We start from the raw sequence: 22157 nt of genomic DNA, 5'->3' as shown, positions 1-22157 counted from the left end.
CGAGTGCAGTCTCAGTACTCTGATGGGGTCTAAAACCAGACTGAAGCGTTTCGTATACATTATTTGTCTTCAGGAAGGCAGTGAGTTGCTGCGCAACAGCTTTTTCAAAAATGTTTTGAGAGGAATGGGAGATTCGATATAGGCCGATCCTAGGTCCTGGCAGTTCTGTGCAGACTCAGGACAACTGGGCTTTGGAGAAATATGCAGATTCAAAGAGGAGTCCGTAATTCACTTTCTAATGATCATGATCTTTTTGTCGAAGAAGTTCAAGTTCATCACTGCTGAAGTGAAAGCCATTATCTCTTGGGGAATGCTACTTTTTAGTTAGCTTTGCGACAGTATCAAAAGTAAATGTAGGATTGTTCCGTTGTTCTCAATTAGGTTTGAAAAATAGGCTGATCGAGCAGCAGTGAGGGATCTTCGATATTGCACGGTACTGTCTTGCCAAGCTAGTCGGAAGAGCGCCATTTCCGTTCCAATTTTCTGGAATTTTCTGCGTACCAGGGAGCAAATTCTTTGACATGTTTTTGGTTTTTAGGGGTGCGACTGCATCTAGGGTATTACGCAAGGTTACATTTAGATCCTCAGTTAGATGGTTAACCGATTTTTGTACTCCGACATCCTTGGGTAGGTGGAGGGAGTCTGTAAGGGTATCTAGGAATCTTTGGGTTGTCCGAGAATTTATAGCGCAGCTTTTGATAATCCTTTTGTCCGAGAATTTTTAGCGCGGCTTTTGATAATCCTTTTGCCCAACCTAGATCGAGGCACAGACACGGTCTCAATGGGGATAACTGAGCTGACTACACTAGTCGCAGACTGGCCTGCACCCTCTCATTGTGGCGCTAGAGCCGATTATCAACTTCCTTACTATACGTTACATCAGGATGCCACAATTAAAGACAATTTAATTTCCCAAATTTTACCCATCCCTGGGTCAACATTCTTGCCCCATACAGCCAAGATGTACAACTCACGTACAACCAGGAGGCTGGTGGGAGGAGCTATAGAATGGGCACATTGTAATGGCTGGAATGGAATTAATGGAACGGCATAAAACACAAAACATATGGAGACCATTTATTCAATTCCAGCCATTACAATGAGCCCATCCTCCTATAGCCCCACCCACCAGCCTCCTGTGCGTACAACAGTTGTGATACAATGGCGTTTTTCTGCACAAACATTACACAAGTGTTGTGACACCAATGGCTATGTAAACATTGTGTAGACAAACTCTCCATTGGAATAAAAAATATCAGTTGTATCACAACCATTGTCAAATGCATCCACTCAAATGCATCCATATAGTTTACCAAGCTACTTCACACTAGGAGAAGTTAAGCTACACTAAAGCTACCGTTAAGAAAAATAGTTTAACGTTTTTGAAAAAGTAGTTCACTACATCCAAACTACTGCTTGATGAAAAATGTATTCACTCACTAAAGAGCTTCTGCTAAATCACTAAAATGTATTAAATTATTCTAAATCTGAAAAGTTCAGACTACAAATTGCAAGAACTGATCATTCTAGAGTCAGATCTTAACAGAATGTGCAATTTAGCCTATTAAAAACAAAACAGTTTCAAATGTAAATGACAATTAGGCAGGTCTGATGCCGGAAAAGGAAATTGCATACTTCACCCATATTTTATTTCCTTTTTTCAAAAAAAAGTTGTCGTTACAGTAGTTCGCTACACAGCAAAAAGTACAGCTACCGCCAAGCTACTGCAAAATGTAGTAAAATTACTAGTTGAACAACATGTAGTTCACTACCCCAACACCGCTGAATGTGTACGGGGGCCTCAGTCTGTACAAACAAACCAATCAAGCATTACTTCATATACTGTAGTATTGTTTTAATCTTGTATTTAAAAATAAATTAACGAAAATAACTTTAAACTGCAACAGAAGACAAAAATTAAGTTTACAAACATTCTTTGCCAGCAGGGGTGGAATTGCAGTGCTCAATGTAGATTACTTTACAAATGTATATAAAAAAGAATTTATTGGACATGTACACAAATCACGAAAGCATTCATTTACATACAGTAAACTGCACACAGTGGCCTACCACGAAACCATTGTTCTTCCAGCTACAAAAAAGGTATAGAAAATGTATTTATATATGTATATTTCATACACATGCCCCATTTTGGATGAGTTTAAAAAACTAAACTGTACAAAACAGCACACATTGGCGGTAATGGTCTGGATGGAATAATCACAACAGAATAACAATCCTAAAATACAAAATGATTAACCTTAAGAGCAGCTGGTTGAGAGATGTAGCGGGAGGTGTGAAGGGAGGGTGACGCTGAACTGATAGGCAGGCTACAGCTAGCTATACCTTGATCGGTGTGTAACGGTGTCTCATAAAATGGCAAAGTGTTAGTGAAACAGAGCAGTGGTTGTTCTTTGACATTGATGTCCATTCACTCCGACAAGTGGGAAGGAAAACGAGAAAGCTGGAGAAAGTTCTTACAGACAAGACAAGGAGTAAATGGTGGCTTAAGCAGTCCTCTAAACGCTGCCTGTCCCAGACAACCACTAATGAAAACTACTGAGCTCAAAACTGGACCCGCTTGAATAAAACTGCAACATGATGTCCTGTCACTATAACAATAATCAGTTTCCATTGGCTGGGGGAGAGAAGACATCTCACAAGACAACCAATCAGCAGTCTGACCAAGGAAAATGAGGCGGGCCCATCCTTCCCCACACTGCCAACCGTTCGTAACACCGCCTTCTCATTTGGTGCCCGAGTTAAGTGACGAGCAGCTAGGACCAATTACAGAGGGTAAAGCTGTAAACTTTGGTTCTAAAGGCAGGTGGGCAGTGTTCGTGTGGGCAGCGGACCGTCGGTCTCTCATTTTGTCTTTAACTTGGCGTGCTGCGACACCTGCTCGCTCAGACAAGCAGAGACTGTGTCGACCACACTCCTAATGTTATCCTCCATATAGTGATCGCCCAGAGGCTTCAACACCTGGGGAGAGAGACAAGAATGGTAGGAAAGACAAAAGAAGGAGGGGGAATATGTCAGACGAAAGGAAAAGGGGGTGAAAAGAGGATAAAACCAGTAACAACTGGAGGTGGAGAGAAAGGAGCGAGGAAAGGAAAGCAAGCTTAATTTGTTCGTTCGTACATTCATCCATACCAAAAATTGTGGCAGCTTATCATGCACACACACAATAAAACTTAAGCACCCGATGTCACCCTACCCCACCCTTAGCCCCCACAATCCCCTCAACATGGAATGAGAAAAAACAACAAATCAACCATGAAAGTGCAAACCTGTATTCTACATTTGTGGTGAGAACCAGGTATACAATTCAGTTTTTAAATACTAAACCAGCATGGCATGGGGACCATGAGCTACCAAAAAAGAAAACATTTATATATAGTCCTAAAAATGGACATGGGAAACCGAGTGAAGGGGGAAAAACAGCAGGTGCTAGTTTTTCTTCTTGACATTGTTGTTTGAGGCCAGTCTCGTTCTCTGGGCCGGTATCAAGGAACCCAACGGGACTCGACTCCTCGCCACCTCAAAGAGTTTGGAAAAGACCTGAAAACAAGGCAAGGGAAGTATTGTGGCCGTATTAATGACATTAGTGACTAAGTTATTTCTGCCTCCAAAATGACAAAATATGGAGCCTTTTTTCACCCTGTCCACCTCTCACCTTTCGTGGAGTCCTCTGTGGGAAGCACAAAGTAAAACAGAGGGAAGAGTAATTAGTGGGGAAAGTAGTGAGGGAGGCGTCCAAATTCTCTACCCTTCTTCCAAAGTGTGCACTTGCACCCTCCCTCTCATGGATTTAACAATGGTTGAAACTCCCTCCAGCCAACGCTTACACCAATACATTTATTTTAAATCCATGGCGGGTGCACACTTCTGGAGAAAGGGTAAAGAATCAGGGTGCAACCAGAGAGACAAAGGCAGATAGGGAACAAGGGATGAAAAGGTTGGGCTGATGAGGAAATAAGAAACTTGATTTGGGGAGATTCTGGTTTGAGAGGGAGGAAAGAGATGTTTGGGTGAATCACATTCAGTCACATCCAGATAGGTTAGGAAAAGAACAGGATAAAAAGTTTGGGAGCGAATGCTCTCTGTGAAAGAGTAAGCAGGAGAGGGACATGGTGTGAGACGGGGAAAGAAAAGGGAAGAGAGAGTGAGGGGGTAGAAAGAAAAAGAGCAAAAGGGAGTAGAAAGAAAACAAGAGAAAGAGGTACACATTAAAAAGGGAGATGAGAGGCGTAGAAAGAGAAGTGTGAAAGAGCCCGAGGAAGAGAGAAATGGAACATGCATAATATTCGGATTGATCAAGAGACGTGCAGCAGGCATTTCTTCCCCCCGGGTCACCCACCTGCTCCCACAGGGTCTCGGCCACCTGGTCGATGACGCTGCCCACCTCGCGGAACTCGCCGGAATACTTCACATAGGCCCATAGGCAGAGCGCCGCCAGTGCCACGCCCATAATGAGATTACACACCGTGGCCACTGTGTTGATACCCAGGAAGCCCGTGACCAGTGACGCCACATACATGGCGAACATCACGGCGAAGAGCGTGGCGGGCGTGCGCGCCGCGTAGAACATGTTCTTGCCATCGTTGTGCTTGATGAAGTTGGTGAAGGCCTCGTCCAGCTCTGCCTCCAGCTGCTCCTGGTAGCACCGGCAGAAGTCCTCGCCGCCCATTTTCTTGACCGAGCGGAAGTGTTTGACCGCCACCTGCCGCAGGTTCGCGTGGCCGCGCTCCAGTTGATCGGGGGCCATGTAGGGCTTGTCGCCGCCGCACACCTGGGAGAAAGGGGAGTTCGCTATGAGGGACATACACATATTGTAACTCATTTACTTATTGAATATTCAGTGTCTTATAAGCCCATATGGCCTGGGCATCGACAGATGCAAGACAATTTAATAGCAATCAATCATACACACACGCATGCCTTTACGATCGCAAATCAACCCCTAGCCTCTAAGTCTAGACACGTCTCTTTGCCTCTCAGATCTAGTAAAACTATACTGAACAAAAATATAAAAAACGCAACATGTATGTTGGTCCCATTTTTCATGAGCTGAAATAAAAGATCCAAGAAATATTCCATACAAAGCTCATTCCTCTCAAATTGTGCACAAATGTGTTTACATCCCTGTTAGTGAGCATTTCTCCTTTGCCAAGATAATCCATCCACCTGACAGGTGTGGCATATCAAGAAGCTGATTAAACAGCATGATCATTACAGGTGCAACTTGTGCTGGGGACAATAAAAAGGCCATTAAAATGTGCAGTTTTGTCACAAAACACAGCGCCAGATTAAAGGAGCGTGCAATTGGAATGCTGACTGAAGGAATGTCCACCAGCGCGGTTGCCAGAGAATAGAATGTCAATTTCTCTAACATAGGCCAACGTCGTTTTAGAGAATTTGGCAGTACGTCCAACCGGCCTCACAACCACAGACCATGTGTAACCATGCCAGCCCAGGACCTCCACATCCGGCTTCTTCACCTGTGGGATAGTCAGACCAGCCACCTGGACAGCTGATGAAACTGAGGAGTATGTCAGTCTGTAATAAAACCCTTTTGTGGGGAAAAACTCATTCTTATTGGCTGGGCCTGGCACCCAAGTGGGTGGGCCTATGCCCTCCCAGCCCCACTCATGGCTGCGCCCCTGCCCAGTCATGTGAAATCCATACTTTAGGGCCTAATGGATTTATTTCAATTGACTGATTTCCTTATATGAACTGTAACTCAGTAAAATTGTTGCATTTATATTTGTGTTCAGTATAGATGATCAATACAGAAGAAACAATGTAAATGTGAACACACCAGACTAGTCAGGGAGGCTATACACAGGGACTAATCCAACAAAATCCTTTCAGATCTACAAGGAGCCATTGCGTATCTAGATGTAGGAGCTAGAAGGGCACAACTTTGCGGAGAGCACAAACGGAGCTATTTACCGAGTTTATTTAGAGCAGTCTAATGAAGATCTACGGTTAAATGGACAACAAAAAAAGCTTTACGACTGAATCAACCTCGAGTATAATGTAGGTAGTAACACATGCCACAACTCATCTGCACAGAGGAAAACGCTTCAACTGCTTTTATTAGTCAAAGTCATACAGTAAATTGGATGCTTAAAACTAAAAGTAAATTGTTCAATTACCTGCTCCATGCCTTTGTTGTAAAGGTCTTTTGCTCCTGCAACTGCTGCAAGGTTGTTGGCTTCAGCCGTTGCCTAGGTGACAGCGGGAGAAAGCAGAGGGGAAAACGCAGCCGTCCTGAGATTAGGTTCCTTTGGTGCATCAACGTTCTCCTACATTCACATGAAATTCTGCTCAGGTTTTAAAGAGGCTATATGGAATACGTGTTGCCTCTGGGGGTGCTCTACCAAAAGGGGCCCTCTAAATAGACAAATATTGCTCAGAGATTACCTCATTGGACAGAAAGGGGCACACCTCCCCACGCCCATGAGTAAAAGCATATTGTTTGCTAATCTCTCGTTGACTAAGTAACATAAATGGTATCATAAGGTCTGTAAAAGGCTTTGGGATGCAACGAATGTTCATGTCACACAATACATTGTCAACAACAAGTGAAAACATGATCATGCTTCAGGGTTGTATTACCAGAGCATTTTGCAACAGAAGACAAAAACAAGCTTTGTAATTGGTTAAATTCAGGTAGTACCTCCCCGTTTTACCCCCGCCTCAAACTATTCTATTCCATTTTGTGCCTACTGAACATAATACAGTTGTTAGGGGAATGTATCATTGACTATCTGGAGAGTTAACTACCTGTAACATTGACTTGGGATGAGGCAGCTCCTCCCCTTGGTATATTTTCATGTATGCCTGTGCCGAAAAAGAAAAACACAAGCAAAAACTTTTTCACAAGAAGAAAAGGTATAAAGGAAGAAAAGTATAGAGGAAAAATGGGTATATAAAAGGAGAGGTAAATAGTAAATCAAATCCAATTTTATTGGTCACATACACATATTTAGCAGATGTTAATTGCAGGTGTAGCGAAATGCTTGTGTTCCTAGCTCCAACAGTGCAGTAGTATCTAACAATTCACAACAATACACACAAATCTCAAAGTAAAAGAATAGAATTAAGAAATAAATAAATATTAGAACGAGCAACGTCAGAGTGGCATTGACTAGAATACAGTATATACACATATTAAATGAGTAAAATAGTATGTAAACATTAAAGTGACCAGTGTTCCATTATTAAAGTGACCAGTGATTCTATGTCTATGTACATAGGACAGCATCCTCTAAGGTGCAGGGCAGGGTACAGGGTGGAAGCCAGCTAGTGATGGCAAGGCATAAGGGGAAGAGATAAGATTTTAAACAATCGACTTACTTTGAAATACTGTACAAGGTCTCGGCACGTCACTTTGGATCCTCCGATTTCTTTCTCCACCAAGTTCTCCGGGGACAACAAGATTGGCACTAGGTTGACTAGCTCAGTCTTGAAATCATCATCAATATCTGGAGGGAGAGACAAGTGGGAAATCCATTTCTTGTTGAAATATTCCATTACAAAAATAAACCAACCATCAGTTGACCTTAAATGCAACTATATAAAGGCAAATGTGTTGTTTTATAACTTTGAAAAGGTTAGCTTTGTATTGTAATAGATTGCATTTATGTAGCACTTTTCTTCTAAGATCAAAAAATGCAAGTCTCCAGTGAACCATATTCCCTAGGCACACCTGGATATCTGAGATGATTGGATAGATATAGCATTATGGTAATAGCTTCATCTTGGCTTCTGATTGGCTAGGTAGAAATTTGACCATAGTGCTTAGACCTATCCAATCGCTTCAGATCTACAGGAGTGCCTTGGGGTAGGGAATGGTTTATTTAGAATTGACAGAGTTGGCTAGGGGGTGAACTTTGACTAAAGCCTGTTTTAGCATGGGCAGCGCCATGAACTGTCAATACACTCAGAAGTAGAAGAAATTGACTACTTTAAAATGGATAGCCCTCAATGGCGCTGTCCATGCTCTCATAGAGATAGGTGTGCCATCTTTCCACAATGGTAATTGAGCAAGCTTTTCCTATAGCATACCTGTGAGTCTGCCATCAAAGTTGGGGTTGGTGGCCACCTTGAGGCCGGGGTGGGGCAGGAGGAAGCAGCCAATGTTAGAGAAGCAAGAGTGGATGTGCTTCCTGACATTCTGCAGCTCCTCGTGCTGGTTCTGTTTCACCTGCACACAGTGGAGAGACCCTTGCTTATTCAAGTAAATGGTTGGACAAATATTGTTCCAATTAACTTGACTCAGATCTGTTTGTGCTGAAACCCTGATGAAGGCAGCATAGCTGTCGGAGTGTTTGCATCGATTACATTTATTTCGTGCAGCTTTTCTTTTCCATGTGCCGTTTGGCCTACTACTGGTCATTGTCATGCCAAAACATAACAATGACCATAACAGTTGGCAAGACTGCACAAACATATGACACCAGGCTGTTTGAATAGTGGATGCAAAATTTGAATGTGTGTAAGTGCTTTAGTTCCTGAAATGTCAGAAGTTGAAGCACTGATTTTCTTAGAACGAATAATGGAGCCAGTGAAAAAATACATACTTGTAATCTCTTCTCCAGGAAACTCTTCCCTCCTTCCAAGCCGTAGGGATGCTCGTAGGGGTAGCTCCAGTCTCTTATAAGAAACATTAAAGTCTGTTGTGGAAGACAATGAAGGAAGAAATAACAAGATACTATAGGACTATTGACTTTTCACAAAGGGTCAAGTAATGGTGGCCATATTGAATAAGACTCTAGAAATGCCTATTAGCGCCATCTCAATTACTTAAAAATCTCTATTATTATCCAATAAGAAATGTGTTGCAGGCCATTCATTCCGGAAAGGCAGCAGAGAAATGTGACAATACCTGAAATGGTTTCTCATAGATTTCTTCCAAGGCCAGCCTTCCATATTCGGTAAAGAGCTAGGTGGGGAAAAACAAAAGCCAGGCATAAATCAGAGTATTAGTCCACATCCTCGTCAAAAAGGTCAGTCAGTCAAACAATCTGACTGTTGCCATCTAATAGGATAGTGATGTCAATAACACGTCTCTTTTAAGAGAGTCTTCTGTTGAGTAGGTTTTAAAGAGACTATACAGAACTTTTGCTTCTGGGTGTGCGCTTGACCCAAAAGGCATAGTCACATTTCAAACCAAGATTTGACGTTCATTTAGCAATTAAAACGTCCATTGTTTATATTTAACAAAGGGAGGAATCAGCTATACAAGTGCTCTCTACTTGTGACCCACTAAGTACAATAGTTCCAACTGCATGGTTGATAATCAAAGGAATATCATGTCGACATTTCCCCCTGGAGGGCTATGATATATAACAAAGTTACGAGCCATTTCAAATTACATCATCTGCTCGTGGAGTTCAATGTCCAAAGCTCATTGCCAAAGCAGTGTTGAAGATTGTAAGCCCCTTCCATAACAATCCAAACATGCACGTGCACACACACACACCTGGAGATGTTGAAGGTCGTCTTCTTGCACATTCTGAGACAAGTTGTAAACCTAACGGGGGGACAAATCATCAAAACATAAAATAACCTGTACTAAAGTCTACATGGATCACATTTTCAATCAATGTTTTGCATGAATTGAAATGTTGGTACGGGGAGGAGGAAAGGCTGGTATTCAATCATAGTCTAGAACTAGCACATAACAATATAACTTCATAAACTGTCTGCATTTAGCATGCAATAACATGCACACAAGTCTCAGGAAAATTGCCAGTTTTTCAATTCTGATACTTACTGGCGAAAGGGGGATAGGTAGGGGCATTCCTCGTCCAAACAGACTATAATAAAATCAGTTCCCTACTATTGTTTTTGTTCAATACCAGCAATGAAACATACGCAAATTGTGGATCCCACCTACTTCTTTGAGCAGTGAATCCCTTAATATAAAGGGTACACAACACTGTGGGGGGGGGGGGGGAGCATCATACCTGTACAGAGCTGGTCATGGTGCTCAACGCAAACAGCGTCGCACAATCTTTGATGGTCGATTGGCTGTCGAAAGCCCCCTGTGTGTCGATTAGAAGAACAGCAACCTGCAGAGAAAGGATAAATCAATTAATAAGTCATATTCTTCACCAATCAAGGGGTATTAAATCAGTTGCAATAACCAATGGACAACTGGAAATCTTACATTGTCTTTAAAGGGACATTACACTCCAAAATCAAAGTTTGTAAACCTGTTTCATAAATCCAGCTATATGCCGCAACCCAAAATGGATGGAGACGATAAGCGGCATATCATTTCCACATTTTGCTTCACAACTGATGCCGTTTGATATGGACTCATCTTGACTGTATCGGACAAACTTTGATTTTGGAGAGTAATGTCTTTTAAAAACAATTCAATCCTTGGTTGGAGAAAACGTGTGCCAACCCAAAGGAAAAGTAACTTTGTATTTACCTTGCTCCCATCTGGCTTGTCCACCACAAACACCTCGCTCCAGGCCAGGATGCCCGTGGTCTCCCTCTCGCAGCCCCCCCGCCAGGTGAAGCCCGTCAGTGGCTCCTCGTGCCCACCAAGCCAGGAGCAGGATGTCTGAAAGGAGGAAGAGGACACATCAAAGCAGGGCCTTAGCGATCATATGAGCCATGTAGCTACAGTATCGAGACTCGCGTTGGCTGAAGCAGTCCTCTCAGGCCCGGCCCAGAAACAACCTCTAGCCATTTCCCCTAGACAATTCATGTAAACCTGAAAGGTATAAGCGAGCAATACGGTCAAGGCCCTACCCAGCCTATTAGATGGCAAGAAATACTACCATATACTACAGTACCGGCTTATACCCATCAGATGTATTCCAGATATGCATGAAGTGTCTAGGGTTTTTTCTGAACACGCCCTTACTCTCCTATTGAACACCCCTAACCCAGGCTCTCCTGATTGTTAGCATACTTGAGTGGCATATTGGATATGATCCCTGCTCAAACCTCGAGGGGCACACACAAAAGCAGCCTTTATGCCTGGAATAAAGGGAAGTGTTCTTGCAAAAGCGGTCCACAGTCCAAAGCATTGTGCTGCCCAAAATCAGCTTTAAGCATAGCTCAAATGGATTACAATCATCCCCCTAAACAAGTTATGAACAGAGAACGCTAATTCACTGACAAGGGTTTAGCAAGTTGTGGAAGGACATGTAGAGAAATCCTGATAAGTTTACTCCCTAAGCGTCCGATGAATGGAGTGAATGAATTCCTCGCAGCTCTTAATAGTTTCACTGAGTGAAAAATATGAGGACAATGTTCTCCAACTCAAGATATGTATCATCTCTGCATGGTTGTGGTATTTTACCTAACGAGTTTGTCTGAAGTCCATCCTTGTAACATTTTCTAGTAGGGCCCATAGAGTCTCCTGAATGTCCTACTTGTTATAATATGCCATTTAGCAGACGCTTTTATCCAAAGCGACTTACAGTCATGCATGCATAAATGTTTTATGTATGGGTGGTCCCGGGGATCGAACCCACTACCTTGGCGTTACAAGCGCCGTGCTCTACCAGCTGAGCTACAGAGGTCACTCTTCATGTTAGATGTCCCAAAGCACCGCCATGTAGTCCAACACAAACACTATTTTCAATAAGCGATACTGGATAATTTCACAGCGCAGCTGCAGATAATAGCTCTTCAATGCTGCGGAACCTCACCAGTCATAAAGCACTCAGACCCACATAAAGTTCACCAGACATGTGACATAAGCCGTGCTCCAGTCCTCACAGGGTTTTGACGTCAATGGGTTTTCTCCGGTCGGGGCAAGTAGGTCAAAAGTCTACCGGCTACCAAGTGAATTTCTACTGTCGTCTATCAACTTAGCCCAAAGCACGCGTTTACCTTCTCTGGGAAATAAAAAGCGGGCGAGCGTTAATGTTGTATCCTGCCTCATATTCTAGTATGTCCCAGACTGGCGGGTTGACAGCCACTGTGTTTGCATTGCAACCTGTGCATTTCAATACTTGGTGGGTCAGATCAGGTGTGTGTCAGTATAGGCTGCCACTTAATGTGTTGTGAAATGTAAATGTCATTAATGTTGCTGGACGTCAGGAAGAGTAGCTGCTGCCTTGGCAAAAATACAACTAATTCTACACCTATATGGCTCCTCCTGGTTGTACAATGTACATGTACTATAAAAGCCCTGGTTCTACATATAGGCCTGTGTGTAGCTTCACCTACCTTTACATGCTTTCATCTAGTATGACAAGTTTTCATCTAGCCTCACCTTGTAGCACACGGGGCCTAAAATTAAAACCCGACGCGCCAAATGCAGGTAGATTTTGGCATTGGCGGGTAAGATATCAATTTCACCAGTCACGTTGGCGGCTGGTCAGGGCTCCAGTGCGAGCATTTCACTCACATTTGTGAATAAAAAGTAATGTATGATATTTACAGAAAAATGTATGCTGCAGTAGCCATTTTGTTTAATAGCTGGTAAATTAATCGCACAAAGTCAAAGAGCTATGAATCCTATAGCCTATCCCACCTCGCGCTGCAACAGTGCCTGGCTGGGAGCTGTGTGCACGTGAGGAGCTGAGTGAAAGCTTAATTTAAAGAAGCACTGGCATAAAAGTTGGTCTAATATACTTGAAACGAAAGTCTACTGAAGTGAGACTTTGTCCTTGTATTTCTTGGCTATTTACATTGTTTTTGTTCACAAGCTAGTTTTTTTTTTTCAACGTTTGAGTTTCAACTGCTAGGGAAGAGAAGACAATGCAGCTACTAGTCAGACAATCTCACAGGCACAAACATGACTCCAGTCGCATTACCACGGTAACCTGTGAACATTGTCTGATCTGTGATAGTTTGGTTAAAAGACTGTCACAAATTATAGAAAAATAAACAATATACCACATAACTTCTTACTAGTAATACATTTATTGTTTCAGAAACATTACAAAAGAATGCTCATCCGTTTTACTGCGTTTTGTTGGTGTAATTTGAGCAAAAACATGTTGGCTGGTAAAAAAATCTGAGTGACTGGTAGATTTTAAAATCTACCTACCACAGTGGCTGGTGGACCAAAAAGTTCATTTTAGACCCTGGTTGTACATGTATACTATACAAGCTTGTCTAGCCTCAACAGGTTGTACAAGTAAAACTGTGTGTGGCCTCACCTGGTTGTACATGAAGCGCAGCATGAAGTCCAGCAGGAAGGACTTGCCCTTGCGGAAGGCACCGGCCACCGACACCACCACCACGTTGAGGTCGCACACGTGCTCCTGCAGCAGGATGCGCTCCAGCGCCGCCTCATCAAGCGCAAAGGCGTGGTCGTCCTCGTGAGCCACAACGATCTGGACCGGCCTGGCCGACAACACGTCTTCCGCCGATAACAGGGCCTCCTCTTCCTCAGGGCTCATCTTATGAGGCACATCCTCCACCCCATGCCCACCTGGGAGAGATGTTTAGAATCATTAAAGGAGAAAGTCCTCACTTAGTTCATAACTTAAAAGAGAAGGTCCACCCCCAAATCAGAGTTTGTTAAACATTTTCAAACCTTAAAGTGGTTACTGGTTAGATAAAGTGGCTATTGCACACAGATACCTGCATATGCCTACTAGTTCACCCACAATATCAATTAAACTATGTTACTTTAACTAGATTTTTTGGGCATATTAACCCATTACGCCATCGTTTTCCACTCAACGATGCTAACACCAATCTGTAGCCATGTTAAACCTACCTAGCCTAAATCTTGGGTTACTGGAACTAGGCCAAATCTTGGAACTATAGTATCATTTAAAAAAACATCAGCAACGGTACTCTGCAGAGAACCCGATCAAAATGCCGATATGTCAAAAAGGTTATTTTGTTTTCTAAATGTTGTGTTAGCTAGCAGCGAGTTGGTGTCTGTCTGGTTGCCTTTCTGCCTCCTGTTTCTCTACGGTGTGGTTTAGACAGGTAGTCTATGGTCTGAGAGACACCTGCTCTGATCACACCAGTACGGTTCTTGAACGAGATGAAAATAGTTTAATTTGTGGGAACCGTCCCTTTAAACACCAGAAACAGCAGACTGCAGTCATAACAATAATGGGTCCCAGTCAATCTACACACAATGACAAAGTGAAAACAGGTTTAGAAATGTTTGCTAATTTATTAAAATAAAATAAAACAGAAATACCTTACGTAAGTATTCAGACCCTTTGCTATGAGACTTGAAACTGAGCTCAGGTTCATCCTGTTTCCATCGATCGTCCTTGAGATGTTTCTACAACTTGATTGGAGTCCACCTGTGGTATATTCAATTGATTGGACATTATTTGGAAAGGCACACACCTGTCTATATAAGTTCCCACAGTTGACAGTGCATGTCAGAGCAAACACCAAGCCATGAGGTTCAAGGAATTGTCCGTAGAGCTCTGAGACAGGATTGTGTCGAGGCACAGATCTGGGGAAGTGTACCAAAAAATGTCTGCAGCATTGAAGATCCCCAAGAACACAGTGGCCTCCATCATTCTTAAATGGAAGAAGTTTGGAACCACCAAGACTCTTCTTAGAGCTGGCCGCCCAGCCAAACTGAGCAATCGGGGGAGAAGGGCCTTGGTCAGGGAGGTGACCAAGAACCCGATAGTCACTCTGACAGAGCTCCAGAGTTCCTCTGTGGAGATGGGAAAACCTTCCAGAAGGACAACCATCTCTGCAGCACTCCACCAATCAGGCCTTTACGGTAGAGTGGCCAGACTGAAGCCACTCCTCAGTAAAAGGCACATGACAGCCCGCTTGGAGTTTGCCAAAAGGCACCTAAAGGACTCTCAGACCATGAGAAACAAGATTCTCTGGTCTGATGAAACCACAATTCTACTCTTTGGCCTGAATACCAAGCGTCACGTCTGGAAGAAACCTGGCACCATCCCTACGGTGAAGCATGGTGGTGGCAGCATCATGCTGTGGGGATGTTTTTCAGCGGCAGGGACTGGGAGACTAGTCAGGATCGAGGGAAAGATGAACGGAGCAAAGTACAGAGATCCTTGATTAAAACCTGCTCCAGAGCACTCAGGACCTCAGACTTGGGCGAAGGTTCACCTTCCAACAGGACAACGACCATAAGCATACAGCTAAAACAACACAGGAGTGGCTTCGGGATAAGTCTCTGAATATCCTTGACTGGCCCAGCCAGAGCCCAGACTTGAACCTGATCAAACATCTCTGGAGAGAATTAAAAAGCTGTGCAGCAACGCTCCCCATCCAACCTGACAGAGCTTGAGAGGATCTGCAGAGAAGAATGGGAGAAACTCCCCAAATACAGGTGTGCCAAGCTTGTAGCGTCATACCCAAGAAGACGAGGCTGTAATTGCTGCCAAAGGTGTTTCAACAACGTAAAACATTTCTAATAACCCGTTTTGGCTTTGTCATTATGAGGTAGTGCGTAGATTGATGAGGGGAAAAAAACTATTTTAGAATAAGGCTGTAACATAACAAAATATGGAAAAAGTCAAGGGGTCTGAATACTTTCCGAAGGCACTGTATGCTGATGTTCTCTGAATAGTTGAGCTGCTCTTTGGGTGAAACAAAGGCATGTAAAATGTATGAAAAATGTATGCACTTACTAACTGTAAGTCGCGCTGTATAAGAGCTTCTGCTAAATGTAAAACATTGAAATGTAAACAAAGCTGAAAGATGAAAGAATACTGTCTGTACCATACGCTCATAGAAATGCACAACAGGAAACAAAGTGGCCGGAACTGGGTTGCAAAGTTTGCAGTTCGCAAATGGGTAAGAAACAAACATTGGTTAGAACAGTTAGAACAAAATGCACACACACCTAGCAGGCAGACGGTGCAGCCCTGCCAGCGCGACATCAATCGGCCTCCCCGGCCAAATTCTTTCATTAATAAAGTCTGTGGGCTCTGGTTCGGTTCCCCCTGTCCTCCCAAGGACAGTCAGCCCATTGGGTGGGGGGGGATCATAATGAGGGGCGCGCGCACACGTAGCCACCCTCATCACATTACAGTTGATGACACAGCAGTAATCGCCAGCCAGTCGGGAAGAACGCAAGACAAATAAAGCCCCCGTCGTTTCAGACTAGATCAGCACAACATGAGCGAGACATTTAAGAAGGGGTTAAGGGCAAAGCAACCAGTCTTGTGCTAATTGCTCTGCTAATCGAATAGCTTGATAGACATCTACACACCCAGCAACTGTTCATCATAGCCATGGCCTTGACTGACCATGATGACTGATGGGGGAAAGGGGGGGGGGGGATTTCACCACCATGACCGGACCCTTCGTATAAATAATCCTGCCTTATGTGCTGCAGAATCGAAACAGCCTTCTGTCTTATAAGACTTAATATGGGCAATAAGGGTGCTTGACTGGGCACCTCAATAAGCATCTATAGACACAAACCTAAACCTGGACTAAAAAGCATGTTCAACTGAGAATCCTGTGGCCGGAAAATGTCCCTATAGGCATAGGCCTACACCTAGCGCAGTACCGGAATGGGCATCCACGGCCACAGTGTGTGTGCAGGATTTTGTTCGGGACCAGCACTAGCTAAAACGCACCTGGAGTCGCACTGTTAGAGCTGGAATGGAACAAAAGCCTGCACACACTGCAGCCCTCCCGGAACCCTAGTTTTGAGGATAGAAGTGTTGAGGCTAGAAGCTTCTTTGGCCAAATTAACAGCTGGAAGCCAATGCTGCTGGGAGGAGCGGGTGATGAACGTTCTGACTAAGTACGGGATGAGGAAGACTCGCTGCATTATTTAGAGTGCTTTGCTCATATACCAACGCGTTATCATGCCAAAACGTCAGGGGACCATCCAAGAGGATGGGTGCGAGTGACTCAAATGACTCAAGTGTCTTCAACTATAAGATGCTTTTTTGAGCTCTCCTAGCTGTGCCATACAGGAACTACAGCAAGCACACTGGTTTTGTTTGGAACACAACTCCTCCATCCCCACAATCACGCAATTACTGTTGTTTATGCAATCCAAAAACAGCTCATTACAAATCACAATTTGGGTCAGGTGGGCATAATTTGAAAGCTTGTTCAATTGCCAAGTTATAAAATACGTTCTTAGTGTTAGGCTTTCACAGGGCAATTCAGAGAAACCGATCGTAATTTCAGTGCGCATAGAAAGAGTCATACGTGCATTTAGTAGTGACTGGGGCAAGAAAGAAAAAAATCTATACATTTACAGGGATATTATTTTTGACGATACATCATATCGTTTTGATATTGCAGTATTATTTTTGCGCTAGTTGGCTGTACCTGCACCAAAACTCCAGTATTCTTCCTTCATAGTTTGTTCTCTCTCTTTTTAAATAGGGAACCAATTTGTTTCCAACACTTATTTCCATGGCTGATTTTCTCATGGTTCTCTTGTCCTTCTGCAGCAGACATATGGTGATCAACAGCCTGTTTGGAACATCGAATTGCAATAAAATCACAGTATAGAATCGCAATACATATCATATAGGCACCTAAGTATCATGATAATATCGTGACGTCCCTGACAATTCCCAGCCCTAGCATTCAGATGAGTGTGCCGCGGCAAATTTTCTTCACAATAGACAAACTGAAACATAGGCTCACTGTTCAGAACAACCTTGGGTATGACGTCATGTCATCTTGTAACTGTACATCAAACATAGTGATTATAAACATTGACACTGTACATGACAAGTTTTACGATATGGAAATGTGAAGTGCACATTTGGACTCACGGGTGTTTGGCTTGCATGACATCAGTGGTATTTTTTATAGCCTAATCTTCAACATCTGCTCTTTCAAAATACATAGTTCTCTTAAATTTACAGCATTTTCCTCAGACAAAAAAAATATTTGCAAAAGTTGCCCAATTAGCGGGAGGTACGGGAACAACTGTCTCGTGCGGTGCTCAAGTTCAGAACGGCAGTCAGTCAAAACCCATACAGCTGCTTATCAGTGCCCACATCTGCCATTTTCAACCCGTATATAGGTACAAGTGTGAAGGGTTAAGGGGAATTTGGAGAAGTCCAATTGTTATATTGATTGGTGTAGATTAGGGATGTGCATCATTCCCTTCAAAGACGATTTGATATGCATATAGATACATGGGCTCCAATAAGATACAGGAGCGAGATGTTTTAGTTTGAAATGATTTGGTGCGATTCGATATATACACACATAAATAATCATCGATGCACTAACAATTTCCATAAATATAAATGTTCAATTCTAAAATAAAATTAACTCAGCTACTGATGGAGCTCATGAGCTGAATCTGTCTGAGCTGACATGTGTATAAATGATGTAGGTCTATGGTGTGTGCGTAAATTACGTATGACTTTGGCGTATGTACCATGTAGGCACCTGATCTGAGCCATAAAGGAGATTCGGTATATACAACCCCACTACCAGATTGGGGGGGGGCAATTTAGCCTGTTTTTTGTTGCCCCACTTTGGTTCTGAAATCACCATCACGCATTAATGAACTTGTCATTTTTGCAGATTAAGTGTTTGAGCTAGTAATGTATCAATATTTACCGTTCGTAAATTAGCTATGACATAGATACGGAATATATAGTACAACTTTGGATTTCACCCCATCTCAAAATCAAATGGTTTTGACCGTTTGGAAGTTTAGTGAGGTTCTTATCTCCTTCTGCTTTGGCCATGCAGTGTGCCTCACAAAGTGATTGCTGTCCTCGTTATGAAATAGTCAACGTTACCCTGTATATCTAAAAAATGACCATATACACTGATTGTTTAAAGCAAATCTACAAAAACTATTGCTGATTGTGAACCTGAACAACAAAAATAAAAAAAATGTAATCCCCGTTCAGCAGGTAGCCTATAGCCAGATGAGAGTTGTGTCTCCGGTTAAATGCTTAGTTTGACACTGAAGGAGAGGACGCATCAGTTGTCACAAAACATGAGGTATTTTCGGAAGGTAGAAAAGTAATATGTGCAACAGAAAAATAGTGAATCAGTGATACGTAACATTTCCAATCAATTTTCTGACCGATGCATGCTACATTTGGATCAGTTTGGGGTCCGTAGACCGATGCAGTCTTAAAACTGATCCAGTCTTAGCTTAAACATTTGAATCGGGGGCCGATGCCTATTGGTGAATGGTAACATCCCTAGTGTAGAGTGGGGACTGGTTTTGTGAGCTTCGGAAGCATGCCTCATCAAGCCGTTTATCCAAAGGGCATCAATCAAAAAGCATCAACACCAGAGAGTTGTCAAGGCGGGGAGAAATATTACAGGAGGAATACAGTGGTGCCAGTAAACTATTGGCTGCTGCACAAATAGTGAACAGCAGTCGTCACGACAAATCAGAGAAATCAATACTCAATCAAATGCCATAAATATGAAGCAAGATATTGGGCAAGATGAAACCTATAACCTGTATGACATCAGAAAAAAATTATAATAATCTAGGCTAGAGTTCAATGGCATTTCAGAAGTGCTGGCATGCCTCCCTGCCAACAGTCCAGATGAATCAACCATTCTTAATATGTTAGTGCTAGGAGGGATTCTTGGGACATCCCTCCCTTATACACTAACCTTACCCATTTTAAATTTAAACATCAATGGGGTAGGGACGTTAATCTGTTAATCCAAACGAAACCAGACAAAATCATACCATAGGTCAAAGGGAGCTAACCTAGGCTATTTATAACCTAGGCCCTGCAATGTTGTTCACTTAGGCCAATGTTCTCTTGCTCACTTATCAGCACTCTGTTCAGATGCATGCGCAGATGTCAGTGTAGGCCGAAATTGCACATAGACATTGCTCTCGGTCAGTTTTGTATTTTCCCTACTAATGGTTAAGGTTAGGATTGGGAGAGGGGAAGCTGATCCTAGTCATCATCCTATAGCCGTAGATCTCGTCCGTCAGCAGTTGTCCACTGAGACAGCTGTGTCAGAGATAATGCCATGTTAGGATGATGACGGGACTCCCCTTTTAAGAGTCTGTGCCTTGCAGTGACGCAACTCGCACAACTGGAACTTGCACCAGTCAAGCACAATTTCTTGCTAAGCAGTAGGCAGTCTAAGCACACATAAATTAAAGCATACTCAGTTTGTCGTTACTGCAGGGGAGATATGTTGGTTGAGAGTGTAAGCAATGCTAAATGCCTGCTCCAACTAAGCTAGCTAGCTCATAAAATGTTAGCCAAGAGGTGCAAAAGATTGGCCTAGGTCTTAAGGGTGGAAATGGGGCGAAAATTGTATAGGAACATTTTTAATTGTATAGCCAGACATAAGACAGAGTAGCCTCAAGTTGCCTCATGCTATAGAAACAGGAGATGGGCTCCTGCCCTATGGTCCATCCTGGCTCAAGCCTCAGACAAGGCTTAGCCTACTTCTTAGACAGAGGCAAAAGATCCCAATCATAGCTTTCCTTTTACAAATTTGCCATCCTCTTAATCTCCCACGCTTGGACGGATGGTCAGACGTAGTTATCTCCTTGTATGGGAACATTTCTATTCCTAACAATTCCAATAAGTTTTAATTCCTACACCTCTGACCTTGGCTCATTTCAAGAAGTCCAAATTAAGAAGTCCAGCAGAACCAACTTAAAGGGATATTTCAGGATTGTGGCAATGAGGCCCTTTATCTACTTCCCCAGAGTCAGATGAACTTGTGAATACCATATATTTTTAAAGTAATTTTTATGTTAGTTTGAAGGAAGTTGCTAACTAGCGCAATTGCTAACTAACATTAGCACATTGACGCTGGTTAGCATTGGCAAGCAAAACTACCTCTAACTTCTTCATACCGGACACAGATAAAAATGGTATCCACAAGTTCATCGGATTCTGGTGAAGTAGATAAAGGGCCTCATTGCCAAAATTCCAAAGTATCCCTTTAAAACATGAGCTCAAGCTCGAGCTCAACCGAACCCCCTCCCCCACCAACTCAATCCATTCCTCCAATCCACCATGCAATCCCAAGGACTGACTGGCTAGGTCAATGTTCAAAAACACACCATGTGAGATAGCCCTAGACTTGTGCATCAAAGCAGCTGGGCTAGGTAAGGTTACAGGAACAACTGCTGCAAGTAAACAAACTTGATCTCTAGGGCTTAGTGGAAGCAGTGAAAGTGTAATGGCTTACTTCCATGCTTGTTTGTATGCAGTCAGTATTGAAACATTTAATGATACAGTAGTTGGCAAGCTAAAGTATCACAAGTATTCCAACATCTTTGGTCAACTGGCTAGGTAAACTACCTAATCCTCTTGAAAGGGTTGTGTAACAGAAGATAAGATCAGCTACTACAGCAGCTAACTAACGTCTCGCTGGCCAAATTAATGATGTTTGCAGTAGACTAACGTTAGAACATAGGTTCCTTGGCCTCTTTCCCTTCTAACAAACCTCTAACTGGTTAGCTAGATATCCAACTAAAATAGTTAGCTAGTTAGGTACACAAAACACTTATGCCACTCATGTCATCCTGTACTTTGATTATTCATTTAAAACGTTTACAAGCTCACGCTAGCTAACGGTAGCTATCTAATAATGACATTGACACATGAAGATTGCTTTGACATATGGTGGATCATGGCTTAAGGTACAAGTGTTGGCTAATGGGGCAAGCCATAATGGTAGTTCGCTAGATATAAAAAAAACTAAGACTACCTAGATTTACTAAAACGAGCAAGTAAGACAATTGTCAGCCAGCTAACATCAATTAGCTAACTAGCATTACAAAAAGGAACAGTCAGTCCTAGCCAGCTTATTGTGTAGCGCTAACTTAATATTACTGGCTAGTTAGTTTGCTAACGTTAGTTGAGGCGTTTGACTTAGTTCAACCGAAACATTTGGGTTGTCATAATATTTTAGTTTCAGTCATACACAGTCAAGACGTTAATATTAATTCAATATTTTCTTCCCAAAATTGAAAGGTGATGTTGAGTAGGAAACGAATAATGGGATGGATGCTCTGCACTGGAACTCGATAGCATTCCCTCGTCCATGATAACGTTAGCGCAGAATGAAAATAACAAGGATATTATCGTCAATCCTACAAAACAACCTAATTGTATTTATGTTAAGATATAATTTCCTACATAAGGATAAATAATAAGATATAATTTCCTACATAAGGATAAATAATACCTTCGTCGAAAATGCTGTTTTTGCAATTTTGCTGAGAGTGATTCCGATGCTTCAACCCGCTCTCCTCCGCCATC

At 42.7% G+C, this 22157-nt stretch overlaps 1 protein-coding gene across 3 annotated transcripts; it reads right to left on the bottom strand.

Annotated features, from left to right (window-relative positions):
• Positions 1–1840: 1840 nt before the first annotated feature.
• LOC311131627 (atlastin-2-like) lies at positions 1841–22157 on the bottom strand. Of its 3 annotated transcripts, none has more exons than XM_084164705.1 (13): positions 22084–22157; positions 13149–13423; positions 10454–10588; positions 9981–10085; positions 9494–9544; positions 8897–8953; positions 8592–8684; positions 8077–8215; positions 7366–7493; positions 6793–6849; positions 6162–6233; positions 4361–4792; positions 1841–3561 (listed from the first exon to the last, which is right to left on the bottom strand). In XM_084164705.1, exons 1-13 carry the CDS (start codon positions 22154–22156, stop codon positions 3451–3453), a joined length of 1728 nt encoding a protein of 575 aa, XP_084020831.1. In that variant the 5' UTR covers position 22157; the 3' UTR covers positions 1841–3450. The 3 variants fall into 3 exon arrangements, with proteins under 3 accessions (XP_084020831.1, XP_084020832.1, XP_084020830.1); XM_084164706.1 differs by lacking the exon at positions 1841–3561 and adding an exon at positions 3583–3691; XM_084164704.1 differs by lacking the exon at positions 1841–3561 and having other exon boundaries at positions 3617–4792.

Source organism: Coregonus lavaretus, assembly GCF_964263955.1.
Source record: "Coregonus lavaretus genome assembly, chromosome: 6".
NCBI classification, from domain to species: Eukaryota; Metazoa; Chordata; class Actinopteri; order Salmoniformes; family Salmonidae; genus Coregonus; species Coregonus lavaretus.
This window is presented reverse-complemented; position numbering and strand designations above follow the sequence as displayed.

Bases quoted from the DNA above. Each gene is read 5' to 3' on its own strand.
- LOC311131627 (XM_084164704.1), bottom strand. From the start codon at position 22,156: ATGGCGGAGGAGAGCGGGTTGAAGCATCGGAATCACTCTCAGCAAAAT. The intron at 10,589-13,148 runs GTGAGGCCACAC...TCCTCCTTTCAG, and splicing joins TGCGCTTCATGTACAACCAG to ACATCCTGCTCCTGGCTTGG. The intron at 8,685-8,896 runs GTATTGTCACAT...CTTCCACAACAG, and splicing joins TCTATGAGAAACCATTTCAG to ACTTTAATGTTTCTTATAAG.